The 27911-nt window shown below is 37.6% G+C and overlaps 4 protein-coding genes and 1 long non-coding RNA gene across 8 annotated transcripts; 3 read left to right on the top strand and 2 right to left on the bottom strand.

Moving 5' to 3' along the window:
* Positions 1-5: 5 nt before the first annotated feature.
* spi1a (Spi-1 proto-oncogene a) lies at positions 6-2857 on the top strand. Of its 2 annotated transcripts, none has more exons than XM_055048961.1 (5): positions 6-125; positions 428-518; positions 592-770; positions 1269-1398; positions 1496-2857. In XM_055048961.1, the coding sequence occupies exons 1-5, from the start codon at positions 99-101 to the stop codon at positions 1804-1806; spliced, it is 738 nt and encodes a 245-aa protein (XP_054904936.1). In that variant the 5' UTR covers positions 6-98; the 3' UTR covers positions 1807-2857. The 2 variants fall into 2 exon arrangements, with proteins under 2 accessions (XP_054904936.1, XP_054904856.1); XM_055048881.1 differs by having other exon boundaries at positions 1236-1398.
* A 2372-nt stretch (positions 2858-5229) lies between these two features.
* Positions 5230-10051, top strand: LOC129370306 (protein regulator of cytokinesis 1-like). The gene is made up of 14 exons (XM_055046248.1): positions 5230-5367; positions 5697-5829; positions 5920-6042; positions 6603-6836; positions 6915-7085; positions 7169-7318; positions 7408-7555; positions 7708-7844; positions 7922-8017; positions 8099-8245; positions 8314-8424; positions 8534-8629; positions 8789-8953; positions 9866-10051. Exons 1-14 carry the CDS (start codon positions 5357-5359, stop codon positions 9935-9937), a joined length of 1794 nt encoding a protein of 597 aa, XP_054902223.1. The 5' UTR covers positions 5230-5356; the 3' UTR covers positions 9938-10051.
* LOC129371421 (ubiquitin-associated protein 1-like) lies at positions 9594-14612 on the bottom strand. 2 transcript variants are annotated; one of them, XM_055048041.1, is made up of 6 exons: positions 14565-14612; positions 14329-14479; positions 12963-13568; positions 11729-11899; positions 11105-11206; positions 9594-10286 (listed from the first exon to the last, which is right to left on the bottom strand). In XM_055048041.1, the coding sequence occupies exons 2-6, from the start codon at positions 14452-14454 to the stop codon at positions 10152-10154; spliced, it is 1140 nt and encodes a 379-aa protein (XP_054904016.1). In that variant the 5' UTR covers positions 14455-14479; positions 14565-14612; the 3' UTR covers positions 9594-10151. The 2 variants fall into 2 exon arrangements, 1 of the variants encoding a protein (XP_054904016.1); XR_008607154.1 differs by lacking the exon at positions 9594-10286 and adding an exon at positions 11360-11614 and having other exon boundaries at positions 11118-11206.
* On the top strand, positions 12462-12928 carry LOC129372626 (uncharacterized). Its single transcript, XR_008607269.1, has 2 exons — positions 12462-12578; positions 12695-12928. It is a non-coding gene; the product is annotated as an uncharacterized LOC129372626 (long non-coding RNA).
* Positions 14613-15068: 456 nt separating the features above from the next.
* On the bottom strand, positions 15069-27834 carry clpxb (caseinolytic mitochondrial matrix peptidase chaperone subunit Xb). Of its 2 annotated transcripts, XM_055045815.1 has the most exons (15): positions 27595-27834; positions 25685-25759; positions 24674-24834; positions 24454-24568; positions 23069-23223; positions 22825-22984; positions 21401-21442; positions 19720-19896; positions 19436-19600; positions 18506-18594; positions 17922-18086; positions 17548-17847; positions 17373-17465; positions 17183-17289; positions 15069-16285 (listed from the first exon to the last, which is right to left on the bottom strand). In XM_055045815.1, exons 2-15 carry the CDS (start codon positions 25737-25739, stop codon positions 16195-16197), a joined length of 1875 nt encoding a protein of 624 aa, XP_054901790.1. In that variant the 5' UTR covers positions 25740-25759; positions 27595-27834; the 3' UTR covers positions 15069-16194. The 2 variants fall into 2 exon arrangements, with proteins under 2 accessions (XP_054901790.1, XP_054901871.1); XM_055045896.1 differs by lacking the exon at positions 21401-21442.
* Between the last annotated feature and the right edge of the window lie 77 nt (positions 27835-27911).

The raw sequence follows: 27911 nt of genomic DNA, 5'->3' as shown, positions 1-27911 counted from the left end.
CTGAAGCCGACATTGCGTGTTTCTCAGTGTAGCAATAGGAAAAACATAACTTTTATCACAAGCTGTAAAAGTCAAGACTCTCATGCTGCCTTGTTTACATGATGGATGGCTTTGTCATAACGTCTGTAAGTGCTTCTATTTTGTGGCTTTATTTCAGTTAAATAGAGAGATGAGTGTTTGGTCAGAGTTCAGATGAAAGAGGGAGGCTGGAGGGATTTCACTGATTGTTTTACAGGTTTAGGACACAAAGTTAAACATACTGATTAGTAAACCTGATTTTCATCTTTGTGTGCGCTTTACAGGGATGTATGTTTATAATTTAGACAGTAATGTTCAATCCAAATATGTTTAGAGGGTTTTTTTTATTGTTCAAGCAGTCGTATATATATTTGATTGGAAAATAAATATATTTTTAAATCTCAAATAGGCATCCGAGGATGCTATTCCACATGAGCCGGAGACTTATCGACCGCCTGTTGACCTGTACCCCTACCTGAACGTGGGAGAGATTTACGAAGGTGAGAATATGAGATTTACTGCTTTAATGAGATGATGATTCATCACACAGCTTTAACGCCCCTCACTTGTCAGACCACAGATGGCCGTTCCACTCTGACCGGGTCCAGCCGCCAGACTTTGAGGGTTCCCCCGTGAATCACCTGACGGAGCTGCAGGCCGTGTCTCCTCAGCAGCTCATTCAGCCGTTCCCGCTCAGCAACGAGTCTCTGCACCTTCACCTGGAGACGCCACAGATCACCCTGTCATCACAAGTGAGTTTGTCTGCGCAAAAGTACGGTTGACGCAAAAATTTACAGACTGAAATGTATTGTGTTTCTTCAGCTTTTAAAATGTTGAGATCTCACAATAGCTGTTGTTTTTTTAACTGACCAAAACACCTAATGTCAGCTGTTACTCTGGTTTTAGAATCCATACTTTCTTTAGAATTAGCTGCAAATATAAACCTAAATAATCCAAAGTTATTTTCATAAAAACAATAATAACTCTTGACTGTGATTTCAACAACCACCCTCCATGTTGTGGAAAGCCTGGGACATTTTCACTGAAATGTCATCCACACCACGTGTTGTTGCTGAGCACTGGAATCTATTTTGACAGAGCAACTTCCTCTTTTAGGACAATAGCTGTGTTTAAGCAAAAAAATGTCAGACATTGCGTGATTGCAAAACCTTCTTTTAAAAAGCAGCTTTCTGAAATGCTTTAAATTTCCCCTAAAGATCCCATATTACACCCCATCCCTGTGCTACCAGTACCCACCCCTGGCTTCACCGCGACGTTTCTACTCAGAGGAGGAGCAGAGAGCCGTCAGTCCCCCGCTGCAAGTGTCAGAGGGGGAGGATGAGTATGAAGATTACAACTGCTCATTCAGGAAAGACCCAGGTACAAATGTGCAAATGTATGACATAATAATGATCTTATTTTTTTTCCCCTTTACTGAAATCTTAAAAAAAAAAAAAAATGTGATTTCCCATTCCAGGCAACAAGAAGAAAATCCGCCTGTACCAGTTCCTCCTGGACCTGCTCAGGAAGGGCGACATGAGCGACAGCATCTGGTGGGTGGACCAGGACAAGGGCATCTTCCAGTTTTCCACCAAACACAAGGAGGCTCTGGCGACCCACTGGGGCATCCAGAAGGGAAATCGCAAAAAAATGACCTACCAAAAAATGGCCAGAGCCTTGAGGAACTATGGCAAAACAGGAGAGATTAAAAAAGTGAAGAAGAAGCTCACCTACCAGTTCAGCGAGGAGGTGCTCAAAAGCCTCTATTTACGTCATTATCATCTCTGAGGACGAAACAAAGGCTGTTTGTTACAATGATCGATCATTAGATTTCCCAAAATTATGTTTTACTTTTGGATTTGCAGGTTTTATACGTCTTCTGACAATTTTCTTTATTTATTTGGAATGACATTTTGGCATTTAACATCCACATTCACCATTTCATTTTCCTCTAAAACTTTTTATTTTTTGTACAAGAATTTTTTTTTGTAAAAAAAACACAATGTAGCTGTTTAAACATGTAAATAAATATTAAGCTGTGTCCTCATGATATACAGAGATAACTTAATCCAAAGTATGTAAATGTACATGTTTGGCTGGAAGTGGCTCAGAAACATTTGATTGTCAGAACTTGGCATCAAAATACTGTTTTGTTTGTTATATAAAAGGAAAAAGTACCAAAAGACACATTTAAATGCACAGATACAAAAGTGTCCTGCAAAAAACATTCATACAACTTGAAGTCTTTCACTCTTTGTCATGTTACAACCACAAACTCCTGTGTATTATTTTTGAATTTATGGGCTAGGACAGCATAAAGTTGCACAAAATTGTAAACAGGAAGGAAATAAATATCCAACAAGTGTGGTTTGTATTTGTATTCATCCCTTCTTTGGGGGTATGTTTGTAGCGTTTTGGAGACTAAACTTTTGTATGAATTATTGCTAACACAGTGGCTTAAGGAAAGCATCTGCCTCAGATTTTAAGTTGTATTTTGGTCTTTTTGGTACTTTAACACATTGCTTTGAACCACTCCATTGTACATCTGGTTCTGCCTTTATGGTTGTTGCCCTGCTGGAGAATGAATCTTTGGCTACCTTTTCAAGTTTCCTACTGCTTCAAGCAACATGAAACGTAATATATACACAGACTCTCTCTTGATGGTGAATTGAACATTGCTCTAGTACATGTTGAGACCTGGGGTTGCTTTATAGCCTAATCCTGCTTTAAATTTCTCCACAACTTGCTGGTTGTTCATTAACAAACCTCTCAGGCCTTCACAGAACAGCTGGATTTATGTTGAGTTTCAATTCAGTGGTAAATGGAATGCATTTACATGCTTTTCCAGTCAAAGTGACCAATGAAATAACTTTAACCTACAAATGTGAACACATTTATGGGCTACTTGAGGTTGAGTGCATCCAGAAGTTAGAATCAAACCTGCAGTCTTCCAATTGCAAGACAGCTAGTCTACCCACTGAAGTTACCCTTAGATTACATTGAGGCAGAGTCTTTCTACTATTTGGGGGACTTCTGATATCAAAGTAAAAGATGTTGAATACAAATGCAAATTTAATTTTAAAAATCAAGTATCACTTTCCTTCTATTTCACAGATTTAGTCTACCATATAAAATCCTAATAAAACACATAGAAGTTTGTGGTTGTAATGTGTCAAAAGATGGAGACGTTCACTGGCTATAAATACTTTAGCGAGACACACAAACACACACACAAACACTAGCAGATGTCAGAAGCTAAAGTACTCTGTAGCCAATTTAAAGCATCACTGAAACGGAAAATTCAGCAATAGACTGCAGCCATGAAACGCAGTAGTTCTGGCCCAGAACTGCAGCTGCAAGCAGATTGTAGGGGCATGTAGAGAGAGTCTGTACCTCAGAGAATATATTCAATACAACACAGACTTCATCTCTACACCTGCTGGACTCAGTGAACTCCTGGGGAAATAAAACCACCAGTCACACAGGCAGAATCTTTTACTAGAGAGATATGAATAAAACCACAGGCACAAATTGTCAGCCAACCTGCATAGAAAGAAAGTCAGTTAGAACTTAAATTAAATATTTTATCAAGCAAAGACATAAACATTTATCTATGTGAAGTATTACCATAGATATAATACAACTATAAATACATACCAGTGCCACAGCTTTTATCAGTAGCAGTAAAAAAAAAGAATGGACAGATTGACTATAATTTCAGACAAAAGGAGAGAAGCAGAAAGAAAATGTCAGACTAAGTCATTCATAATCCAGATTCATTTCTATACACAAAAACAAAAACTTAAAAGCTAAAAATGTAAATACATAAACATCAAAAGTTGTAGCTAAATAAATTTGTGTAAATAAATTGTGTTTGATTTGTCCAACTATTGTTGGGCTGTAGGCTGTAGGTAATCTAGTCCTGAGTTTGGAAAGCCTAAAAATCTTTCAATTAAAGTTTGATAACTGAAAGGCTTTTTACAAATCACAAGCTAAATTTTAGACAATGGTTTTGAGGCTTATGGCAGGCAAATTGATCATTTTAAATATAAGTGTTTCAATATCATAATTCTTTGCTGATATTACAATATGTTTGCTGATGATAAACCTTCAAGAATAAAAAAAGCCAAAACAAATATTGCTTTAAAACATTCATTATCATCTGGATCCTTAATAGGCTGTTTCATTTGTTGCCTTAGCTTTTTTAAACCAAAGAGTTCCAGATCATTAACTGTATTTAATTAATCTTTTCTAAACTGTTGGCCTGACTTGATTTGACTAGTTTCTACATAAAGAAAAAGCATTGATGTGGTCCCTTCTTTGTGGTTTAACGATAGTTTCATTCACTCATGATGTGTTTTAGGAACATTTGTTCAATCTAACTTTGACCAGAATGAGGTTTTGCACTAGAGCTCATAAACTGTAGTCACGGGTAGGGTTGGGTTCAATGGGGACATATTGGTCTGGGTGAAATCTCCAACTACCATTTTATCATTTGATTCCCACTCATTCCCACTTAGAAGATTTTACTTTTCTCTGCAACATTTTCATGATAGGTTTCAAGTTTTTTACTGTCTTCTTTAACTTTATTCTCATATTCTAGCCGGAACTAAACCAGGTTTAAAGCTTCATCTGATCTAGTTTTTTTTTTTTTTGTCTGCTATTTGAGTTGAGGGTTGTTTGTTTCCCTCTGGCAACAAACAATGATGACGTAAGCTGATGACGCCTACGTCATCAGCCTTCGGCAACATTCGGATTTGTTCGTCTAGCTCTGTATCTGTCTCATTTCTTGCGCTTACTGTTTGAAATGTGACAAAATCGGCTGAAAATACTCATTGCATTTAACAGATATGAAGAGCAGCGAAATATGGGCTTTGAAAGCGAGCTTTACCGAAGCGTTGAATCGGATGTTTCCGTAAAAAGAGCGTTTACAGGAAGGACGTAGACAGGAAAGACGGGAAATATGAGGAAGTCCCCCCTTAATCCCAAAGAATAGTAAAACAATAGTGCTATTGTATGCTTTGTCTTATGAAAAAAAAATATTATTCCTTTTACGTTCAACTTACAAGATTTTATTATAACCAGAGCAGAGGGAGTTTTGCGCTACGTCCACCAATCCTGATGGGGGCAGTAACGAGCACGGCGACGTATGACTACGCATTTTTAACCGGCCAATCAGCGCACAGCTATTGTCGGCGAAAATTTGAAAAAGACTCCACAAACGGTCAGCTGTAGCCACACCGGGTTTAACGTTTTTAAGCGATTTCTGCGAGAGCCACGACTGCATGCGGCTAGAGAAATATTTTGTTACTAATTTGGATATATCTGCGACGGTGACATGAGAAAGAGGTTTGTAGTGATTATATATATATATATATATCCTTTATTTGTGTTAGGGAAACCGTTTTATACATTTTTAAACATCCATTGTTAGCCTAAAAGTGATGCCTTTTGACTTAAAACAACGTATTTAAAAACAACCGGGGTGTTGTTGTTATCTCTATATGCGAATGGAGACAATTATTTTACTAGTTTAATGCCATTTAAGAGTTTATGTGTAGCTAACTATGGTTAGCTTAAAGAGAGTGTCTCGTTTTTAGTGTCCCACCAGACCTTAAAGTTGTCTTGTGTATTTAACCCACTAAAAATTCATAGCCAGTCGTTTTTCTTTCTTCCAGTCAAGTCCATGCAGCAGAGTCCGTTTCCTACTTGAACAGGGCTCTTGCCAGGCTGCAGGATATTTGGGAAGAGATAGGAATCCCCGAAGAGCAGCGGATGCGGAGAACCGACGATGTGCATATGCACATTAAAGTGAGCGTTGCAAAACCAACCAGCCAACTTTAAGCTTTTATTTGTATGTCTTCTTGAGATCTGACCTCTTTTGATGCTCATTCTGTGCAGGGCTTGCTGGATCTGATGATTGTTGAAGAGCAGGATCTAAAGCAGCGGTTGCTGAAAACCATTGAGTCATGTCAAAAGGAGCTCAGTCTTTTGTGCAGTGAACTGCAGCTGCCGCCCTTTAAGGTACAATCAAAAACACAAAGATGTTAGATGCCTTGCATAGTAAAACATGTTAATATTTAGTGCATTGTGACAGGAATGCATTGTTTAAATAATTTTTTAAAGTACTTATACAGACCCCATGAACATTTTTTTGTTTTTAGAAAAATGTTAAGTCTGATGTCTTTGTATGGAAACATTTAATGTTCAAAGTATAATGATCTTGAGTAAAAATGCCACATTTCACAGTTTGAAAAAATGCTTATATTTGAAGCAAAAGCAACAATAATTCTGACAACTGCCAAAAAATTATTTTAGTACTTAACTATGGCATAAATGCCTGCTGAATTCAGTATTTTTCTGGTGTTTATTTTAATTTTGGAAGCAAGTCTTTAATTTCACAAACTCACTATATTCAGAAAGACATAGAACTACAGGCTGGACTGAATTACTGTCTCTGGGGTTTTTTTCTGCTTTTTAAATGTATCATGAGAATCGCTAGACTATCACAAAAAAATAACTTTTGCTTAGCTAACGCAGATTTAGTAAAATCATCTCATACGAAGGTGTTTTTTGACTTGCAGGAGGAGGAAGGCTGCACAATCCTGCAGATGGAGAAGAACTTCCGCACTCGTCTAGAAGTGATGAAAGGACACAAAACACAGCGAATGGAGGATCTTAAAGGTCTTGTTGCCAAAGATCGTGAGCTGTGCGACATTATGTGCACCCCGCCCTTCAGCATTGACCAGCACGCCGTCCCGTCGGTGCAGCAGCTCGAGGCTTATCGTACCTACCTTGATGAGCTCACGAAAGAGAAGGTACTTTGGAAAAGCTTGTCTCAGTGATTCACTTTATATTTAGGTTCTTTAAATTTTCATGCGGTGTTCTCTTTCCAGGAGCGTCGTCATGATGAATTTGTGAGAACCAAGAAAGAGATCATCGCTTGCATGAATGACCTGGAACAGAATCCTGAGACTAGTTTTGAGATGGATGTGATGTGTGAGGATGAGGAGGCATTTTGTCTGTCTAATGACAACATTACTGCCCTGAAACTACTTCTTAGTCAGGTTAGTTTGCTTTGTGTGTTTTGTGATATATCAGAATTAAGTGTACAGTACAGAATTTTTTTTAAAAAACCTTTTTTCTCCAGTTACAGGCACGCAAGACGGAAAATGAACTCCTTTGTTCAAGCTTCCGAACAAAGATCCAGGAATTGTGGGAAAGACTTCGAATTCCTCAGGAGGAAAGGGAATCTTTTTCTGAGCACATGTTCGGCTCGAAGAAGAAGAACATTGAGGCAGTAAGAAGGCTCCCTCATTTGTTCAAACAGCATTTTTTAGTAAAAGCGACACTTAATCCAAGTTGTGGTATTTTAAATGCTTTTTGCAGCTACAAGCAGAGGTCCAGCGGCTCAAGTTGTTGAAAATGAACAGTATGAAGAGTTTCATTGAGGCTATCAGGGCAGAGATTGCTGTTTTGTGGAAGAAATGCTTCTACAGTGATGAACAGCAGCATGCCTTCATTGCATTTTATGATGGTAAATAGCTGTGGTTTGAATTAGGGTATGCACCGATCCAATATTTGTCCCCATATTGCATAAAATGGAAATGAATCGCTGCATCCCTATTTTAGATAGGTGCTGCAAATGATATCAAAATGGGTTACAGGCTCAATTATTCTTTATAACAGATGATATTACTGAGGAGCTTCTGAACCTGCATGAGGACGAGGTCAGAAATCTGAAGAAGTACCATGAGGGCCACAAGGAACTGTTTGAGGGAGTAACAAAGTGGCAGGACAACTGGAACTTGTACTTGGAACTAGATGTAAGAAATATCTAACTTTAACAGAGAAGGCTTTATAAACTTCATGAACCTGACTTCTTAATGTTTTTCTATTCCAGAGAAAGGCTAATGATCCTTCAAGGTTCACCAACAGAGGGGGGAACCTCCTAAAGGAAGAGAAGCAGAGAACTGAGCTGCAGAAAAGTTTACCCAAGGTGGATGAAAATGTTTTTGTAAAACTGTGATGCCACATGTTGTCAGCAGGTGGAGTAATGTGTCTTTTAAATGTTTTTCAGTTGGAGAAGGTTTTGAAGGCCCAGATTGATAGTTGGGAAGAGGAGCACAGCAAAGAGTTCCTTGTGAACGGACAGAAGTTTCTGGAATATGTGCAGCAGCAGTGGAAAGAACACCATGAGAAAAAAGAGAGAGAGAAACTTGAACGGGTATGGCTTTTATTGCTCTAACCTACCGCTTCCCATTTTACAAACTGATTCCAAATGTTTTCTAATAGCAAATGAAGAAAACTAAGCAAATACAAGAGGATATGCTGTATGGAACAATGATGAGAACGCCAACTAAACGACGAATTGCAGGCACTCCCACGCCTGGAAAGATGAGAAAGGTGAAATTCTTCTGAAGTTTTTTTTTTTTAATCTCCCCTTCCCTTTTTTTCAGAATTATTGCTCAAAAATGATGAGGGAATTGAAACTAAAATATTTCTTGGTTTTTAGATGAATAGCACTTCTACCTTTTCCACTCCAAGCAGCATTCTCAGTGGAACCATGTGCCAGACCCCCTCACTGAAACCACCTCTGTCTGCCAGCAAGGTTTACTCCAAACACCTTTTGTTTTCATTTTAAAGGAGCGTTTCATAGACAATAACTATAAAAACTGAATACGTCCCAACTGCTATTTTGCTATGTTAAAGTTACATTGAGACCCAAAAGTTAAAAAATAAGAATGATCACTTCTTGATCTTGTTGCAGAGTCTGCGAACCCCAGGACACGGAAATACGATGCGAGGATTAGACCGGAATAAGGAAAACCTCTCCCATCTCAGAAATCCTCCATGTGGCACGTCAAAGACTCAGGATGCTCAAGATCTCACCTTCACCATTAACTCTATTGCGGGCTCCTACTCGGAATTTGCGGTAAATGTTTTACTTGCTTGTAGTCCTTGATAATGAGGTTCAGGTTTCAAGAAAATGTATACCTTTTCATATTAAGGAAGGGTTTTGAGAAATGTCCTGAGATTAAAGTTTGACTGCAGATTATTAAATACTTTATTGGAGAGAAGATATCAGTAACTTCTTTCTCTTGTCTGAATGAACAAGTTGATGGATCTATGCTGGGTTTTAGTCATTTAAAATTACTCAAATTGTTGGTGGGAGAGAACGTTTCTGTTGGTGCGTAGTAATAGTTCACAATTACTATCACAGAAGAGACTGTTTGATGCTTCATTTTCAGCTGAACATGTTTGTGTTTCAGAGATTAGTTGCCTTGGTTATGCTGCCCCATCAGCTGATGAGGTCACTAAATATTATAAGCTAATATCTGCAGAAATCTCAGAACAGACTTTATTTAAAAAAAACATACTTTTGGTACATTTTTAGGCCTAAGGATTTAACTATACAATGCAAAACTAGACATCAGGGTTTTTTTTTTTTTTTTTAACCAACTAATTTGAATCTTTCCCTCCAATTTCCTGAAAATGACTAATCCCCATTTTAATTATTTTGGTTGTGATCAGTCTTAAGAAATGGGACTGACCCAAAAATAACTACAAGCCACTCTCTGTTGGAAAATGTTTTAATCGAGTCAAGTATGCATTTCTCTTACACCAAACTAAGCATAGAAAAAGTTAGTCTGTCAAAGCAAACGGCTGCATTTCATACCCATAAATGGAAAAAATAGCAAATAAAGGAAACCAGTAATTTCAGTATGTTAGAAATAGCAATAGTAAATTGTCTTAAAATAGTGTAATGAATTGGAACCTCTAAGGTATGCATTTCACAGCATTACTAGGTTGTTCTTTGCACAAGTTAAGTTGCTTGTCGTTGCAGAGGGACCTCTCGAAGGCTGCTACATCGTCTGTGGAGACGGGCCTGCTGAACTCCACTGTCAGCCATCAGTAACAGTTCGGTCGTTTTCACTTCTGTAAATACTTCTGTCATGAGATGCTGCAATGCTTTAATCCTTTTTTCTTACTTTTTAAAAATCTGTCAATAAAATGCTTTAAACCATTTTAACTAAGACTAATCATTGACAAGTATCAAAGTTTTTCATGCTTGCTGCTGCAGCTTGAGTTGAATGTTTGAAGCCAGATGCTGTGTCTTCGGACTGGACTAGCTAAGCCAGGCGTGTCATCAGCTCCTCTAGAGCTCGCTCCCGATGGTTTTCATGAACAAGCAGCACTTCTTTAATTGTGCTCTGCTGGAAGCCCATCTCATCAAACTGAGTCAGCAAGTGGAGGAATTCTGCAGCCTGAAACAGAAATATAATCATGCAACAAAATGGCATTTATGGTTTATATTCCAGTAAACACAAACAGACTCATCTATATTATGTACTGTACTCAATGATTGGTCAGAACTCTGTAAGCCTGAGTTACTGCATCAGTGCAGCGTGGCATGGAGGAAAACTTGTTTTTGTTTTGGGTCATGTTGAGATCATAAATGTCAGAATGTGTTAAACTACCCATTAAACTGCTTACAATATAAATAATAGCTGTTTCCATTTGAGTATTTTAAGTTAAATAAATTCAAAATATAATTTGGCAATATAGCAACAAAAAAAACAGCTTTTTTTTTTAATTGCCGTTTTGTGCCCACCATAATGATATTGCAGTCTGGATTTGGCCTTGAGTTTAACACCTGCTCTACTGTGTTCAGGAAGCCCACATTGTTTTATCAGCCTTTAGCTTATCGTCAGACAACGGCAGTGCTACTTAATATTTTTATTCAAACAAAAGTAAAAAGTAGCCGTCCAAGAAATTACTTGAGTATGAGTAACTGATCAAATTATCAATAATTTAATATTTAAAAATTATGCATATATTTTTTAGTGGCCCTTGTCTTTCTGTACAGAAGAAAGCATGAAGTGCCTTAATGTTCAGTGCTGATCACCTGGACCAGCATCAGTCCGAACTTTGAATCTCTAAAGTCTGGAGAACTTCCCAATCCTCACCACCAGACGACGCCTCTGCTGCTTGCACACTCTTACTACACTTTTTTCTGACATGCAATCTGGAATTTGATTCATCTTATTTTGTTAGCCTAAATGTAAACATATGATTGTTTCACCTTGCTCTCACAATTCTGAAACATCTCCAAAGCCTCCTCCACTTGTGCCTCATCATAGCCCAGCTGGCAAAGACGATCACATGCAACCAGGTATTTTAGGACCTGAGAAGAAAATCAGGAAGATATGCTTGGATTTCATTAAAAAAGATCATTCACAAATATGTGTATCACTTAGAAAGGCATTTTAATGGGCAGTATTGTGTATTTTGCAGGAAAATGTTGTAATTTTATTGCACAATCAAGTAATTATGTTACCTTCAATTGTAAAAAAGCTGCATACATCAAATGGGACGTAAAAGTAATTAACGCCCTGAAATTGGGTCTCTGTCTCTTTAAGAGACACTCCGTCCTTCAACGGGTGACATTTCTCCATTAAGCCTTTGATAGTGCACTGAGAAGTTGCTCCTATGATGAGTTCAGTGAAAATGGGTGTTTACTAATTGCTCCAGCTGTTAGTCTGAAGAAGCTGATCTGGGGAGAGGTGCTGTGAGGCGAAATGTCGGCTTTTGTCTGTGAGACCAAAGGGTATTTTTGAGACAGTTTACATCAGAAAGCTAGGTTATTACTAATGCTAATCGGTTTAGGGATTATTAGAACTCAATGTGAATATCTTCAGATGCCAACCTTCTCTGGACTCTGATAGCCAGTTTTCTGCAGAGCCAGGATGGCAGTGCGTAACGGGTATCCTTTCTCTGTGATGGTTTCGAGTAACTCCCTCTCCTCCTGGCTGAGAGCTGTCAGAAGCTCTGCTGCTGAGTCAAAGAAAACCCCACGAGAGCCAGGAGTTGTCAGGACCTGGCAGAGGAGGGAAAAACCAGGAGTAATCTCAAAAAAGTAGAAAATGTGTTAAAGCTTCGGTATGTAACTTTTATTTATTATATATATATATATATATATATATATATATATATATATATATATATATATATATATATATATATATATATATATATATATATATATATATATATTTGTGTCTTGACAATATGGTATGAGACGAAATATCTATGAAAATGTCAAGAGCTGCCTTATCCCAGCACAAATTACAAACAACCAATCAGAGCCAGGAGGCGGGTCTTAGCGCTGTCAGTCACTCTGCTGTGTGGTGCTGCTCATACCCTCTCTCAGTTTGCTCTCTGCTAAGCAGCAGCTAGCAGACCGCGCTGTGAATGCTAACGCTAGTTAGCGGCGATGGACAGCAGCCGTTAATTATGCAGCTGTCATCATTATCACGGTGTAATCCCGGATGTGATTTTCACACGGTAAGACCGTTAACGTTCATTAACTTTATAAGCAAGTATGATTAGAAAGATATCAAACATCGCATTATGGAGAAGGTACCGACTAACCATTGTAGCCTAGCATGTATGGAGAAAACAAAACAAAACTGGTTAGCATCTCGTCTTTTGTACGTTCTTATTGCTACTCCGTGGAAGAGGAAACGACGTTTATGGCAGTGATATAAATCAAGTCTGTAAGTTGATCACCACGTCAGGAGGGAGGCGGTATGGGTCGGTTTCTAACTTTCCTTATTTAAAGTCATATAACAAAATTACAAGTTTGGTTTTTCGCCCTCGTCTTTCTCTGCAGCCGACCGCGCAGCATCCTGTGACCATTCTTTATGATATCAGGCTAGCTGCTAGCACATGTCCGGTTTTTGACAGGCTTCCTTTGACGTCCGTCATGGCGGAGCGGGCGGGCGGAGTTTGGAAGAGAGTGACGTCAAGTGCAAAGGGCCAATAAGCTTTTACAAATATGTAAAAAATAAAAAAAAACTATTTTGTTGTTTGTCTTTTAAATAAAAGTTACATACCGCACCTTTAACATGATTCATACTCCTTCCCTGGAGGGAAACTACCTTTCTCCTGCGGTTCCTGACAACAGATCCAGCCGAGGAGGGTCGTTGTTGCAGCGGCCTGGATGGAGAATGCCCGGCGGGCGGCGTGTTTTGGGAGAACCGTCTGCCCAGAGAGCGTTGCCTCTTCTTGCCGTTCTTCTGCCCCTGAGACAGCGGGCTTGCCTGCTGTGATCTGAGCTGCTCCAGCGCGCGTAAAGGTGATCTGCAGTCCGGGAGAGAGGGCGTGGCTCTGGGGCCTTTGAGGACCGGAGATAACCCCGGCTGACCTCGGTGTGAGGAATGAGGGAGGTGCATGTCTTTGACCCTGGAGACTGGGTCCCTGGTCGCGGCGCTGCGGGGCCGCTCTCCGGCGATATCCTTATATGAGCCATCTTCTTCATCGGAGTCATCTGGGAGGAACTTGACGGCGCGGTGGTACAACCAGCAGCCCTCCGCGGAGCTCAGGCTGTGGCTGCGGGGCCGAGGGGCCCACAGATCCTGGGTCCTGGGAGTGAGCTTGTGGGTTTCTTGAAGGGTGCTGAACATCAGCCAGTAGGGGGGGCAAGAGGGAACCTGACTCACCGGCTGCTGACCAGTTAAAATCCATCTCTCCAGATTGAATCCATACTGCAGGAAGAAAACACACCTTTAATTTAGCAACACCTTTCAAAAGCATATCATTTCTACATTTTGTCAAGTTATACCTAGTCAGAGGTGGATAGTAGGTAGTTAGATTTACTTTAGGAACTTACTTTTTACTATTCACTATAAAGTAAAGGGACTCTTTCTTGAGTGATATTTCTGGATACTCTGTCCACTCTGAGTAACCAACTGAAAGAAGAGGAAGTTTTTTTTTTTTTAAGAATTCACACCTGTACTTTTTGTTAAAGTTTAATGAGTTTTATATTGAAAGAAACTGATTAGAAAAGTTTTTCTTTTGCTAACATTCCGTATACTGAAATTATGATATACTTAAACTCTGGTCTTTAAAATACCAACATTTTGACATAACTAATGGGTCATTTTTAAATATTAAATGATGTTTCCTGATTTTGTTAGGTTTTTTTTAACTACTTGTTGCCTTTGCGTAATTTGAAATGTTTTGAAGTAGTGCTACCCTTTACCTGTGTACAATTTTTGCGAACCTTACACACCTCAGTTTCTTGTGATAGACCAACACAACAGTAGTAGAAGGAAAATTGTGCATAATTTTCAAAATTTGTGTGAATTTCCGATCAGATAGGATCAAAACAGGATCAAATCTGATTTTGCGAATCTAGTTTTTGGTGAGGAATGTTGCGTTTTCCACAGTAATATTAATCAAAAATATAAATGAAACTTAGCCAGCATTAAACTTATTGGAAGGGGAAAAAAAGAAGAAAGCAACCTCAGTTTCTTGCATGATCTGATGGCAATGTGGTACGGAAATAGCGGGTAAAGTCGACATCTGTATCTCAACACCTAACGGTCCCAAAGGGGTCTGGAAAGGAACGTCCTCCAGAATATTCATCATCACCAAGAACACACCAACAAATCACCTGCGTGAGGAGAGTCACAAAGAGTTTGAATATTTCTGGTTACAGGCCTTTTTTTTTTTTTTTTTGGCTTAAAATAATTTCTTACCTTTGCCAGGTGCTGTCTTGCAGTTCTGGAGCGGTCTGAGTCACACACAGGTGTCTGCAGGGATAAACCTCTTCATCACTAAGCCTCTGACATCATCACTTTGTTTACCATCTCAGATGCTTGGTATAATCCATCATGCAAGCACCTACCATAAATAACTACTTTTAATATCGCACATATGTAAAATCATCATAGTTTAATCTAAATTCTTTTTTTTTAAAACATTTGTAATGTAAAAAAATGAAATTATTTAATTGATTTAAGCAATTTTGCATATATTTAAAATGATATTGTGACTTTTCATGTCATTTTCATGTGGATTTAAATGGGGCAGGATTACAGAAACGCTGATGTCAGGAAACAAAGGCGCAGCATGAAACTTTCCAGAGATTAGCCGGTTACATAAAGCCGACAGCCGCAGCGCAAGATCATATCCATGTGGAGATGTTCGCCCCGACTCATATTCATTTCCACTTCAGAGGTAAAAAATAAAATAAAACTCTGTACACAGAGATAGATTTTATTTATATATTTTACACAATTACAATAAATTTAGGATTCAAAAGTTTTTAGGGAGGTAAGTTTTCCTTGAATTTCTGTAACAGACCTCTGAAATTTACCAACTTAGAGCTTCACAGAAAGAAGAAAAAAAACTTGAATCAAAAAGGGAACAGATCTAGTTTAAGTTTAAAGGTAAAGAGCACAGCAGCATGGTGACATCTTGACTGAAAAAGTGCACCAAGGTACCATCTAGCATCAGGAAGTGACATCACAGGAAGTGATTCTGACCTAGGTGCACACATAAAGGAAAGTATAAGCAGCTCTGCAGAAGGAGCTTTGTTAAGATCTCTGAATGATTAGCAAATTAAAACCAAAACCTATGTTGGTGTGATTTACTTTAATGTTTCTCGATACAGACCAGAAAGCAGAAGGGATGTTTTATCACTTTAGAAAGGGACAAATTTCAGTCTGCTCTGTGAATCCAGGTGAGCAGACGGCTGCAGGATGGGAGCATCTTTAATATGCTGGTGTGTTTCTACCTCAATATGGTCTCCTAACTCTAGGTGATGTCTTACAAACCGCTTACAAACAATACGCGTGCAGCATAGCTTAACATTTACAACTCTTTCCACTTTGGGTACCATTATCACAATGGTGTTACAGGAAGAAACATCATCATATTGATGTGTTTGTGAAATATCATGCCCTTTGTGATTTAAGGCATTTCTCTATCACGTCTACCCTCATTCAAGTTACAATGTGATCCCATATATGCCCTTTGCTTCCCTTCCTGCTACAGCCAATCAGCACAAAAAGAGGATACAAACTACCTACAATTTTTTTTTATGAATAAAATCATATTATCTTTATATAGATAAAATGTTAACAATCCCCAGAGATTGAAATATATCATAAAAGGTCCACACTGAGTGCACCGCTAGAAATTTATTATCCGATGCAAAGAGATCAAAGGTTGTTACGCTCCCTTCACTTGTTCATCATGAAAACATCCGCAGTGTCCACGCTTTTTATTTGTCGGGTGCAGTAATAAAAACAGGTCTGGTACCAAACGAGGTATCCAGGAGGTTCATGGTAACCTAATGATTTCAGGTGAAATGAGAGACATGGTTCAGTTGTTAGCAGCGTCAGCTTGCCGGGGCCAGTTCTCCTCCTCGATGCCGGAGTCGTACTCCTCCTCTGCCGAATCCTTGGCGGGGGTTCTGAAATCCAAGCAGAATATTCTGTCACCATAACTCATTTCTCTGAGCGATAAACTGTCCCAACTGTGTTGCGATAAATGATAATATTGTTGTTTTGAGATCATTTTCAAGCAGTATAAACTCATTTCAAACTGGAACTGGAAGACATTTTAAATATCCAAAATAAAGAAAGAAAACAACAGATTAAATGGACACTTAAATCTTTGGAAACAATTAGAAATCATCAAGCTTGTTTCAATTTATCATGGGATTAAGTTATTTATTACTTTTTGTGACAAAATAAGTTTAAAAGTTACAATAATAATCCCACTTAATTTTTTGTGTATTTTTAAGGATTAATGAATGTTATAAAACAGTATAAACTTATTAAAACACAACATTTCCCCAGAAACATTACAATTATGATCTCATTTATTTTTCAAATATTCCTTTTGTTACTGCCGTCACTGTGCCAACTGGGACCTTGTAACACTTAATAAATCTGATCACCAGCAACGCGCCTTGAAAAAAAACTTTTTACTTCTTCAATTTGAATGTATTTAATGTGAGAAACACAGTTATAAATTCAAAGGAAAAGGTTAAAAATAAATATTTGAAAAGTATGACGCCTTTAGAAGTCATAGTTAGAAGATGGAGTCCAGTAAGTAATTCATTAGTAGAAAAGACTTGCGAAGGTCAGAGGTCAGTTAGAGAACATTAGTGAACAGACAGAATAATGAAGAACAGGAAACATTATGAGACGCAACGTTAAATTATAAAACAATATCCAAAGCTGCTTTGCAAAAGCAAGTAAAAGATTAGCTTTATTTAAGAATTCTTTTGCAACCAAACAATGTTATGGGTTATTTGCGAGGCTGTCTAACATGTTTATCATTGTGTGAGCATGGGAATACTGACCGGATGTATCTAGGCTGCGTTTTTCCCTGAACGACATCTTTGTCCAGTTCAACAGCACCGATATCTGAGTGAGGCACCTCAAACATGGGCTCAAGAAGAAGTTTCTCCTGCATGGCAATCATATGTTAATACACACATGACTGAAATCACTAAAGGATAATGTGTAACATTTCGTTTGAAAACAACAAACCATAATGGATCTGAGGCCACGAGCTCCAGTTTTCCTCTCCAAAGCCAATCTGGCGATGGCTCTCAAGGCATCCGGGGTCACATTAAGTTCACACTAAAAAACAAAACAGAGACATTGATTAGGCTGCTACTTTCCTAAAGCAACTCTGCATAAGCAATTACAGAGCCATGCTTACTTTGTCCATGCTGAACAGAGCCTGGTACTGTGGAACCACAGCGTTTCGTGGTTCAGTCAAGATTCGGACCAGAGTGTCCTCATCCAGGCTGTGCAAAGGAACGACAACAGGAAGACGGCCGACAAACTCTGGAATCATGCCGAACTCGATCAGGTCCCTCGCCTCCACGTGCTTCAGCAGCCGGTCCTTCTCCTCGATCTCCGCGACAGCGTCCGTCTCGCCGCTAGTGTTGGCCAGGTCTGCTGCAGCGGCCGCCCGGCGACCTTTCCCCAAGTTAGAGGGCGTTCCAAATCCTAAATACTAAACAGCAGAGACAAGAGTGTTGATCAGAGATTGAACAAAGTCTTGCTGTGTTTTAGAGGAGTTAAATTTACCTTTTCGTTCTTTCTTCGGCTTATTATCCTGTCCAGGCCGTTGAAGGCTCCTGAAGCAACGAACAGGATGTTGGTTGTGTCGACCTGCACCGTTTCGCCTCTCAGCTTCCTGGAGTTTTTCTCTGGAACGTTGACGATTGTACCCTCCAGGAGTTTCAGCAAACCCTGACATAGAAAAGGTAAAAGAAAAATGTCATCTAACAAAGCAAAAAGAAGAAACATTATTGTACAAAAGATAAATCATATTCATTCTGTGTTTTGGTTTTAGTTTGAATTCATAACTGTGTTTGATCTATAAGAATCCTTGGTTAACGTTCCATAAATAAATGCTTTTTCTGGAACATCAGTACTTTTTCAAGAAATGTTTTCTTGACAAAATGGATTTCTGACAGAAACATCTCAAATTATGGGTTTACAGATAATATATTCTCCTTAGTGCTCCAGTTTCAACAAGGGAATTATGTAAAATCTGATTATAAATAGCATACAACGAGCAGAATTACATTTTTAAAATTCATCAAATACCTAAACTAATAAACTTAACAGCTGCAGGCTGTTTTAGGTTTATGGATGAAAACACTGACCTGCTGAACTCCCTCTCCTCCCACATCTCTCAGCTGATGGATCCCGGGAACGCTGCCAATCTTATCAACTTCATCCAGGAACACAATACCTGCACATCACAGAGGAGGACAGGACTGGATTAACGTCTTATTGTTATGTAATAGTTCCTGCCATTAAAGCATATTAGGTCTGTTTATTATTTTTGTTCAGACAGTTGACATAACATACTGAAGGCTCAATCAAATGTCTGCTTTGGTTCAAATGCAAAACATTTTTTAAAGGTTTCTAAACCGTCTTACTTTACTTACTGAAATGCTCCATTTTTATTTCTGAATGAGCATCCAATTTGTCAACAGGTCAGAAAACAAAACAGACAAAGAAAAAAGTATATCCTAATACACAAATGTTAAACAATTTCATTGTTTTTGTTGTGTTTTGTCCAATTTAATGTTTACTTCCTTGTTTGTTTGTTTTTTTTTGTTGTTGTTTGTTCTATTATCTGATTATTTTGGAGATCAATACCCCTTTTTGCTTTCTTGTAGTCTGTAATGTTCATTGTATGTACACTAATTGGTGAATAAATAATTTAAAACAAAAAAAGTAAAATGTTAAAATTGATGTGATGTGGCAAATGAGATTATTGTCGTATTTTAGATACAAAGCAAATCTTGTAACAAACACACAAAAACAGAAAAAAAGTACTTGAAGTTAGTAAGTTTTTGTTTTTAAAAATGAAAAACAAATATTTGATTTCAAGACATGGAAAACAATAAAAGTTATTTCTGGTATTTAGCAATGCTCTCATAGAAATAGCTACAAATCTCTAAGTATTCCAACCATGCTATCATATCAGGTCTGCTATAATTAGAAACATTTCCACACACCCGTCTTATTTAACACGCGTTATATCTGGAAATGACTGTGCTGTTGAATATAGCCCCAGTGCCCACCTTGCTGTGCTTTCTCCACTGAGTAGTTGGCATCCTGCAGAAGTTTGGCAATGACTGACTCGATGTCCTCGCCCACATATCCAGCTTGAGTGAGGGTGGTGCAGTCGCAAATCGCAAACGGAACGTCAAGACAGCGGGCCAGCGTCTGCGCCAGCAATGTTTTTCCTTAGAAATAAAAAAAAAAAGTCATTACTAACTTGAACCAAAACCTTAACTGCATTTCACAAGACACATCTGTCATGCAAGTGTGTTACATCCTGGGAATTGTTTGCCAAATCACCAACCTGAACCGGTAGGACCAAGGAGTATAATGTTGCTTTTCTCCAGTTTAATCTCAGCGTGAGTAGAGTCCAGGACTTCGCCGCCCCTCTTCTCCTGAGGCGGCTGCTGGCTCGCCTGCTGCTGCATGGTGGCGCCCAGAGCGTTACCGTGGGGACTGATCCCTGCGATCTGCAGCAGTTCTGCAAATACAAACCGGTCACCTGGGTTAGCACGACGGCTGCGGTGCAAAAAGTCACTGCTGTGCAAAAAGTCACTGCTGTGCAATTGGTAATTAAACAATGGCGTGTGACGCAGCTTGATTGAAGGAGCAATTTGAGCATGTGTGAGGTAAAAATACACGAGTTGGGTCGGTTCCAGAGGAGTTGCTACACGCAGCTTGACTGAAAATAGCAAGACTGAATGTAGGTTACACGTCTGTGGCACTGACCCGCTAACCAAAGCACTGTGGATCGTTTTCTTGGGTTAAGTGAGGGCATTGAAAGAGAGTTCAAATGTTTCTCTGTAATTATTTCACTCTCACTAAGATGTATTTAATCGGATGTAAAAAATGTACATTCTAGATTGTATCGAGCAAAAAAAATGCTTCTAAAGAAATCTGCATTGTCAAAGGTATTAAAGTAAGGTGAGTTAAAAAAAAAATTCAAATATTTCAAGAATAATTGTTTCCAATTTCCAATAATTGTTCCAATAAAAGTTCACAAAAGGGATCATCGATCTATAATAATGCTGAGTATCATTCTGAATTACAAGAAATATATATTCATATCACAACGCAGGAAAAAATAGATTATGAATCCATTGAATAAATAATAATTTGTATTTGCCCAACATCCATAAAATACTGACAAACAAAGGAAGCTGGTTCCCTTATGCCAGGATCAACTCGATTTCTAAAAGACCTTAAGAGTGACGACCTGGAAAAGGGACAGCAGATGAGATCAGTACCAGACTATTTAGTGACAGTTTATTTAAAAAAAGAGATAAAAAAAAAACACATTTTTCTTCTTAGCCCAAGAAAACACTTCTGATGTTTCTGGCTCAGAAGTGGCTTAACAGAGGGGAGTGACGACTGTAGCTCATATTCTGGATACATGTGAGCTGAACCTCTGACTCCAGTTGAACTCTTCCACAAACTATTGATTAAGGATTTGCTTCAAAATCTTCTTGAGGCTTTGGTTTGCTTCTTGATTGATTACATTTTTTCCTTCCACTCAACTTTCCATGTAAATGCCTGGATAGAGCACTCCCTGAACACCTTTTCCTCCTCGTGTGTGGTGCAGATGACAAACAGTTCAAATGCACAAGAAACAGAATTGTTTAGTAAACCATGGCAAATCATTCAAATTAAATTCTTAAATTATATCATTCTTGTAATGAATATATACATTATTTTCCCTTTTTTGCATAAATTACTGAATTAACTTCGATTAAACCATTTTATTGAAACGCACCAGAATTTCTAATTATGTTTCAATAGATTAGATTAATAGATTAACCCAAACATAATTATTGTAACTACTTCTGTGAAAAAGGAAACTCGCTGTTGTCTGTACATTTTGGCATTTGCACAACAGACAGAAGCATAAAACCCAGAAACCTGCAGATAAAGTGTTGTGACTTTAAGTTACTTCTGATAACGGTAAGAAAGTCCGTCAGATAACGATGAGGAGGTCAGTGACTTACTTGTGAATCTGTATTCATCCTCTCGTCTTCTCATCTCTAGCTCTACAAGGAGAGGATCAAAGTACTTAAATCAACAATACCACTTAGCATTACCACTACAACATTATCAATAGAGATTATTGAACAAATGCCAAATAATACAGATTCATGGTGACCCCATTATTCAGACCATCAGTCATTTGTGTGACGCAGAGGAGACTCTTGACGTATTCAAAGTCTGAGTTTGTAAATAGTGTGGATAAAGAAAAATCCTGCAAATCCTGAATCTTTTTGAAAACATTCCATAGAAATGCCCCGTTAAGCTATTTCAAATGTAAAGTTGCTACAATAACTAGATTTACCATACAATTTAGCATTTCGATGCTTTTTTTTATTTGAAAAATTACAGTTTTGAGAGAAAGCGGTTTCTCACAGACAGTTATTTCCCAAATGAATAAATAATCTGAAATGAGAAGTTTCTTTTTCAATAAATTTTCTTTGATACTTAATACTTATAATGCCTATTAGGATAATAAGAAAACATCAATCACAGTTGCATTGCAGACCATGCACAGCTGAAGAACTGTACTAACGCCCCAAGAGATCAAAAGAAATGAGATAAAGCAAGGCAGCTTATTGAATTTGTGGCAAAAATCAATAAAATGTAGAATAAAGGCCTTTATTGCAGCCTAAATTTGACCTTTGAGGGTTTCTTGAAATTAATACTTCATCCTGTCTTGCTCTCGTAAACTCAGTATTATGTCTTCACGGTTTTAGGCATTGTTACACCTCTAATACTGATAAATCTATATAGAAATACAGTTATCTGACCAAAAAGTAATTAAAATATCAACATTTAACAGGTCTGACATCATCTCTGATGCTTTTCAACTTTAAAAGTCTTTAGAAATAAACAATAAGACAAGCAATCTTTCATGTAGTAAGGATTTTTATGAGGTATTTTTGTTCAAATTAAGTCATTGCTCTACTAGATAGCGTTATGTCAGCCCACTTCTCCTCATCATTTACTCATACTAGAATAATTTACTTATTTTATAGTCATATTTCTGTATTAATTCATTCTCCAAACAGACATCTAATCATGAACAGTACATTTTGTCAGATATATACATATATATTGCATCACTACTGTAATTAGCAACTATTTCAGAACCCCTAAAACTATCTTTGTGATATGGATAAAATAAACAGAAAATGTTAATATTGGTTACAGTGTACAGTACAGGTAGTGATACTTGACAGGATGTGGTGAGTTTGGAACTAAATATAATTGTTCCAACACAGTAAACCATCACCTCGCTTACTCTTATCGTCCTATGATGTTGGCAAAGACTGCAAGGTTTGCATTCTCACTACAGAGTACACAACAAAATACACATTGGAGAATATCTATTTGTTTAGCCAGTAGTGCATAGTGTGCTGACCTCGTGGCGTTAAAGATGGCTGCTTCTCCACCTCCACCTGCTGTCGGCTGCCCGCAGGGATGTTGTTGTAAATGCGCTTGTAGTGATTATACACGGCCACTGCCAAGACCTTCTTTGCATACGACTGGCCAACAACATACTTGTCCAGATAGGCATAAATCTAAAAATACAAAAAAAATTGATAAATAAAATGACACTGCCCAAAATGTCAAAACATTTGAAATTATTTTGACACAACTTTTACCTTCTTGGGAGGCGGAGGCGGTTTCTGCGCAAAAGCCCGTCTCACCAACTCGGCTTCTGATTCGGCCTCTTTGCTCAGCCCTTTTTTAGAGTCCGTTTCCGACAAGACCACGAAAAAGTGATGACACTTCTCACATTTCACAAACCGTGTTGATGCTACAAAAGAAAAAAAAAATACAAGCATTTTTAAAGAAAATAAAATCCATGTCAGTTCATAAATTTGTCCTACAAAGTTTTATTTGAAGAATATGCATATAAAATGAAAATAATTACATATACAGCTCCGGAAAAAAAAATAGACCACTTTAAATGATCAGTTTCTCTGATTTTACTTTTTATAGGTAAATGTTTGAGTAAAATGAACATTGTTCTTTTATTCTATGAACTACTGACAACATGTCTCTGAAATTCCAAGCAAAAATTTTGTATTTATTTGTGGTCAAAATAACAAAAAGTTGCAGTACTTTCAGAAAACAAGTTCCTATTAATTTAGGAACAGCAATGCTAATGTTTTAACTTAGTTCAGAAATTAATATTTGCTGGAATGACCAGGAGGTTTTCAATGTTAGTCAGAACAGTGGGCTCTTCATTTTTTTCCCGAGCTTTATACTTGTAGCCACAAATTTATATCTGCAGTTTGTTACTAAAATAAACATCAAAAGTAATGTTTTGACTCAAAGGAAAGTGGTGTTAATCACAAGAAAAAGAGTTGAGTGAAATATGGATGTGGAGCCTCAGAGTTTGCCCAGTCATTTATTAAAATCGAACAATCCAAGTCTGCAACATGCAGAATCTCAATTTAAAAAAATGTCAGGATGTCTCAGAGGTTTTAACTAGTAGGAGATAATTAGGTCACTTACAAAAAAAAAAAAAAGCAGAAAATAACCAACAGAAAACAGTACAATCCACACAGTTCCTGGTTGTTTGTGGTGCTCATTTAAACGCTGTGTTTGCACTTGTGTTTATCGAATCCAGTCCACCGTTTAGACTACAGGAAGGAGTGAGAGCTGGTGTGAACGCTTCAAAACAAAAGTACAGAGTTATGTAACACAGACAGAATGTGGACAAATTAAAACCCAAAATATTTATTTTGTCACACATTTATGTATGGTGACAACATGAACAACTAACGACAATATTTCAACATATTTTGGGGCTTATTTTAAAATCTTTTCATTTGTCTCTGTAGTCTCGTTTTCATCAAAACATTGCTAAAAATGAGCAATGTTTTGAAATCATAGATCAATGCTCAATCATGTTACTGCTTGTACTGGCTACAGAAATGTATTGAACAAATAATAATCTGACTTTCACGTAGTTTTAAACATTTTCTGCACACCCTCTGTTTCTCCTAGATGGTTTGTGAAGAGGACCGGGTCGACTTACATACAAAGGTCTCTACATGCGTGCAGGGGTCTCCACATTTGGGGCAGCGTAGTTGGCTTCCACCTTTTCCTGACCCTCCAGAGCCAGACATCCTCTTCCCATCACTGACACTTTTCTGTAAAATTAAGACGCATAAAATGAAAGAACTCATAATTAGTCCATCATCTTGATTGTATTAATTTTTAGACCGAACAACAGATAGAAATGGAAGGGAGTTTACCTTTCCGCTGTCACTCCCACTGTCCTTTGTAGTCCCATCTTTAGCAGCGTAACAGACGGCCGCTTCTGAGAATGACCTCACACACACACGTGGATGAAAATGTGCTTCCCGAGACCCCCGACGACTCAGGGAGAACAGCTGGAATCGGGAACACGACAACCCTGAAAGACAAGAAACACTCAATCAGATTTCTAACAGGAAAACTGTCTGTTGACCAAATAGGACAGAAGACTATAAAATGTACATTTTACAAGTGTTAAAAATGAGAAAACATAAGACTATACACCAAAACCCCTTCCTAAACACAAACGTTGGTCATTTTATCCCTTTGCTATTTTGAACATTTGCAGTTTTGTTCATTTTTGCATAAATTTTCCTTTGTTCAGTACAAAAATGAGCCATCTACCACAAAACATTTTGTACCAACTCTGATGCCTCTCTCAGAGACATTTTGTACCAGCTTTGACATCTTTAGTGTTCTGTGGTTATGTCACATTGAATTCAGCGGTTACTCAGATCTCATTTTGGTTTAATCAGAGATAATAGTGTCTCATACTTTGTATGAGTTATAAGGTCCAAACAATTTACGGAAATCAAATAACAACAGGTATGTGTTTATAATTATATTCTGTCGATCAGATGAATTTACATATTTACAATTTTTCACATGTGACCATAATGAAAGGCTAGAAAAATGAATATAAAAAGTAGCTCAAATTTTCACATAAATCTTAAAAAACTACAACTTATTATGATATAATTTGAGTGGGGAATGTGTTAGCTAAACCAATACAAAACTTCATAAATAAATGCTCAGGTTTTTTTTTTTTTTTTTTGCTGTAAGTGCCACCGTTACTATCTTTAGCGTCCCAGCTACTCAAGAAACTGTTACAGCTGCTGTTGACATTACCAACGCAACTATCATAACAAATAGTAATCTAGGTTAGCTAAAGCAAATAGCAAAGTGTCAAGAACCTTTGGTTGGCAGTATGTGGACTTTCCCTTTCTTACCTCTGTGGGCAGAGTTTAGGAACAACCTGGCAGCCGAGGTGCATGGACAGGACATGTTTTCTTCTGTCTGAAACCCTGAAAATTAAGATTAAATTGACACAAAGCAGAGAAACACAAATCTACTTAGCCGAAGGTTAACATATACCAACAGAAAGCAACGAAGGCGTGTGTTCGCCCATGTTCTGTCTGATTTTAAAAACCAGATTGGAAATGACCACAACCCAGCACCAGAATTTCACTTCAGATTTCACTACATATGAACAATTATGCACTGAGAGGGAAATGTAACATTTTATAATATAAACATGAAAAACAATTTGACTAGATCATCTCTAGTTTGAGTTAAACTTGATAGACATTGCATATTCTACAATTTCTGAAACATTTATGTAAATGAATATAAACAGAAAATAAGAAATAAGAAATTTGGGGGCTTTTTGCTGGAGGCCTTAAAATGGGAACTAGTTCAAAAACTATTGTCTACAAACCTCTAACTCAGTTACAAATAATTTACACTATCAACAGATTATATAAAAGATAGTCTGTGAAAAAATCCATCTAAAATACGATGGATTTTTATGCTTTTTAGCTGGAAACCACCTTAAAAAGAGTTCATTTTGAAAACTGCACTACCTAGCAATTAATGTTACAAAATATACAAAGTTTGTGAGTCATGAAAAATTAAACTTAAGATCTAGGTGGTTCAGCGTAAATAAAACCTTCATAAATCACAAATTGTATTTTACAGGATCCATAATTCTGCCTTTATTTAACCTGCTGTGGGGTTTACACTGAGGCCTAGATCATCTAACATGATGAAGAAGCTAAAAGGCTGTTAAAATTGGAATATTGAGATTTAAATACATACAATGAAGTGTATCTATTTAAGTCACAAAACTATTTTTTAAGATCTTGCATGAATGTAAAATAATTCTATTCCAGTTTCCCGAAACTTGCTATTGTACTTTTTAATCTGGTCCTCATCTAATGTGAAGAAGTTGGGGGGAAAGCATCAATGTAATGTAACTGTTATGACATTTAATATTATAAATAAATACTCAACGAGTTAATCATTTTTGACACAGTGTGAAAGGTATTCAAAATAATCCAGTTCAAATTTGACCATTCTAAATATTTCATATTTTTAACTGGGGATCAAACTTAAAACTCGGTGGCAATTGTTTTAGTCGATGATATCAACTTTATTGTGGTGGTATGAAGTCAAATGTAAATCTAATATATTTCACTGTATAATTTAATATGAATTAATATGCACTGAAATTTAAAGACAATAAATAAGAGCTACTGAAATGCATTGTACTGAAATAGTCAACTGTACAAGTTGTATCCACTTCAGTTTAATAATAACGTTATATTCAATTAACAGCTTCTCATTCGTATTTTAGTGTATTTTCGGGGGTTTAGCATTAAAATATAATGCAGCATGACAAATATCCAAAGTGAAGAAAATTGAACCGGCTTGTCTAAAGACAGCTATATAAACACCTGCAGAGCGATAATTCGAGGACAGGCCACAAAAATTGACATAACACCTAAGATCCATTTATTCCTAACGTTAACTATTAGCATTAGCGAAGCGGCTCGCCTGACAGCAAAATGAAGAAATTACTAATGCTCATTAAATTAAAAACGAGTCTTTTATAAACGTAATGGGTTCCAAAAATGGCTATGCTGTCTAAACTCCAGTTCAGACGAGGACATGTCAAATAAACAGTGATAGGTCGCTGTTAGCTGCTTTAGCTAGGCCCCAGCGTGACACGGCCAGGAGAAATGAGAAAGAGCCACCGATGAACACACGGAGAAGCTTTTTCACTGTGCTAAACAACTATTGTAGCTTAACTGTATCATATTACAAGGTGTACAACTAAAAGCGTGCAGGTTTTACTTACAATGCCCGTTGAAACTAGTCGCGTTTGGACAGCCTCCTCTAAAAACAACAACAAATTTGCAAAGTCACTCGGGCTGTCTCTCTCTTTTTTATTAATTACGTTATTATATTAATTATGAAGCGTTAGCTTCCTTTAGATCGTTATTTCCCAGGTGGGACACGACCTAAAGTGATGTAACGCCTTCTGTTATAAACTAGGTTACGTCCAGCTAACCACCTAGCCTCCCCTATAGGAACGACAGTTAACTGGAACAGATTAAACCATGTGAATGGGACACAGCAACATGGAGGTTCCGCCGATGTCTACTTAGTTCATAC

Source organism: Poeciliopsis prolifica, unplaced genomic scaffold (genome assembly GCF_027474105.1).
Source record: "Poeciliopsis prolifica strain line A6 unplaced genomic scaffold, Auburn_PproV2 SCAFFOLD001, whole genome shotgun sequence".
Lineage (NCBI taxonomy): Eukaryota > Metazoa > Chordata > Actinopteri > Cyprinodontiformes > Poeciliidae > Poeciliopsis > Poeciliopsis prolifica.
The sequence above is the reverse complement of the archived record's forward strand: the minus strand, read 5'-3'. Positions and strand labels throughout refer to the sequence as shown.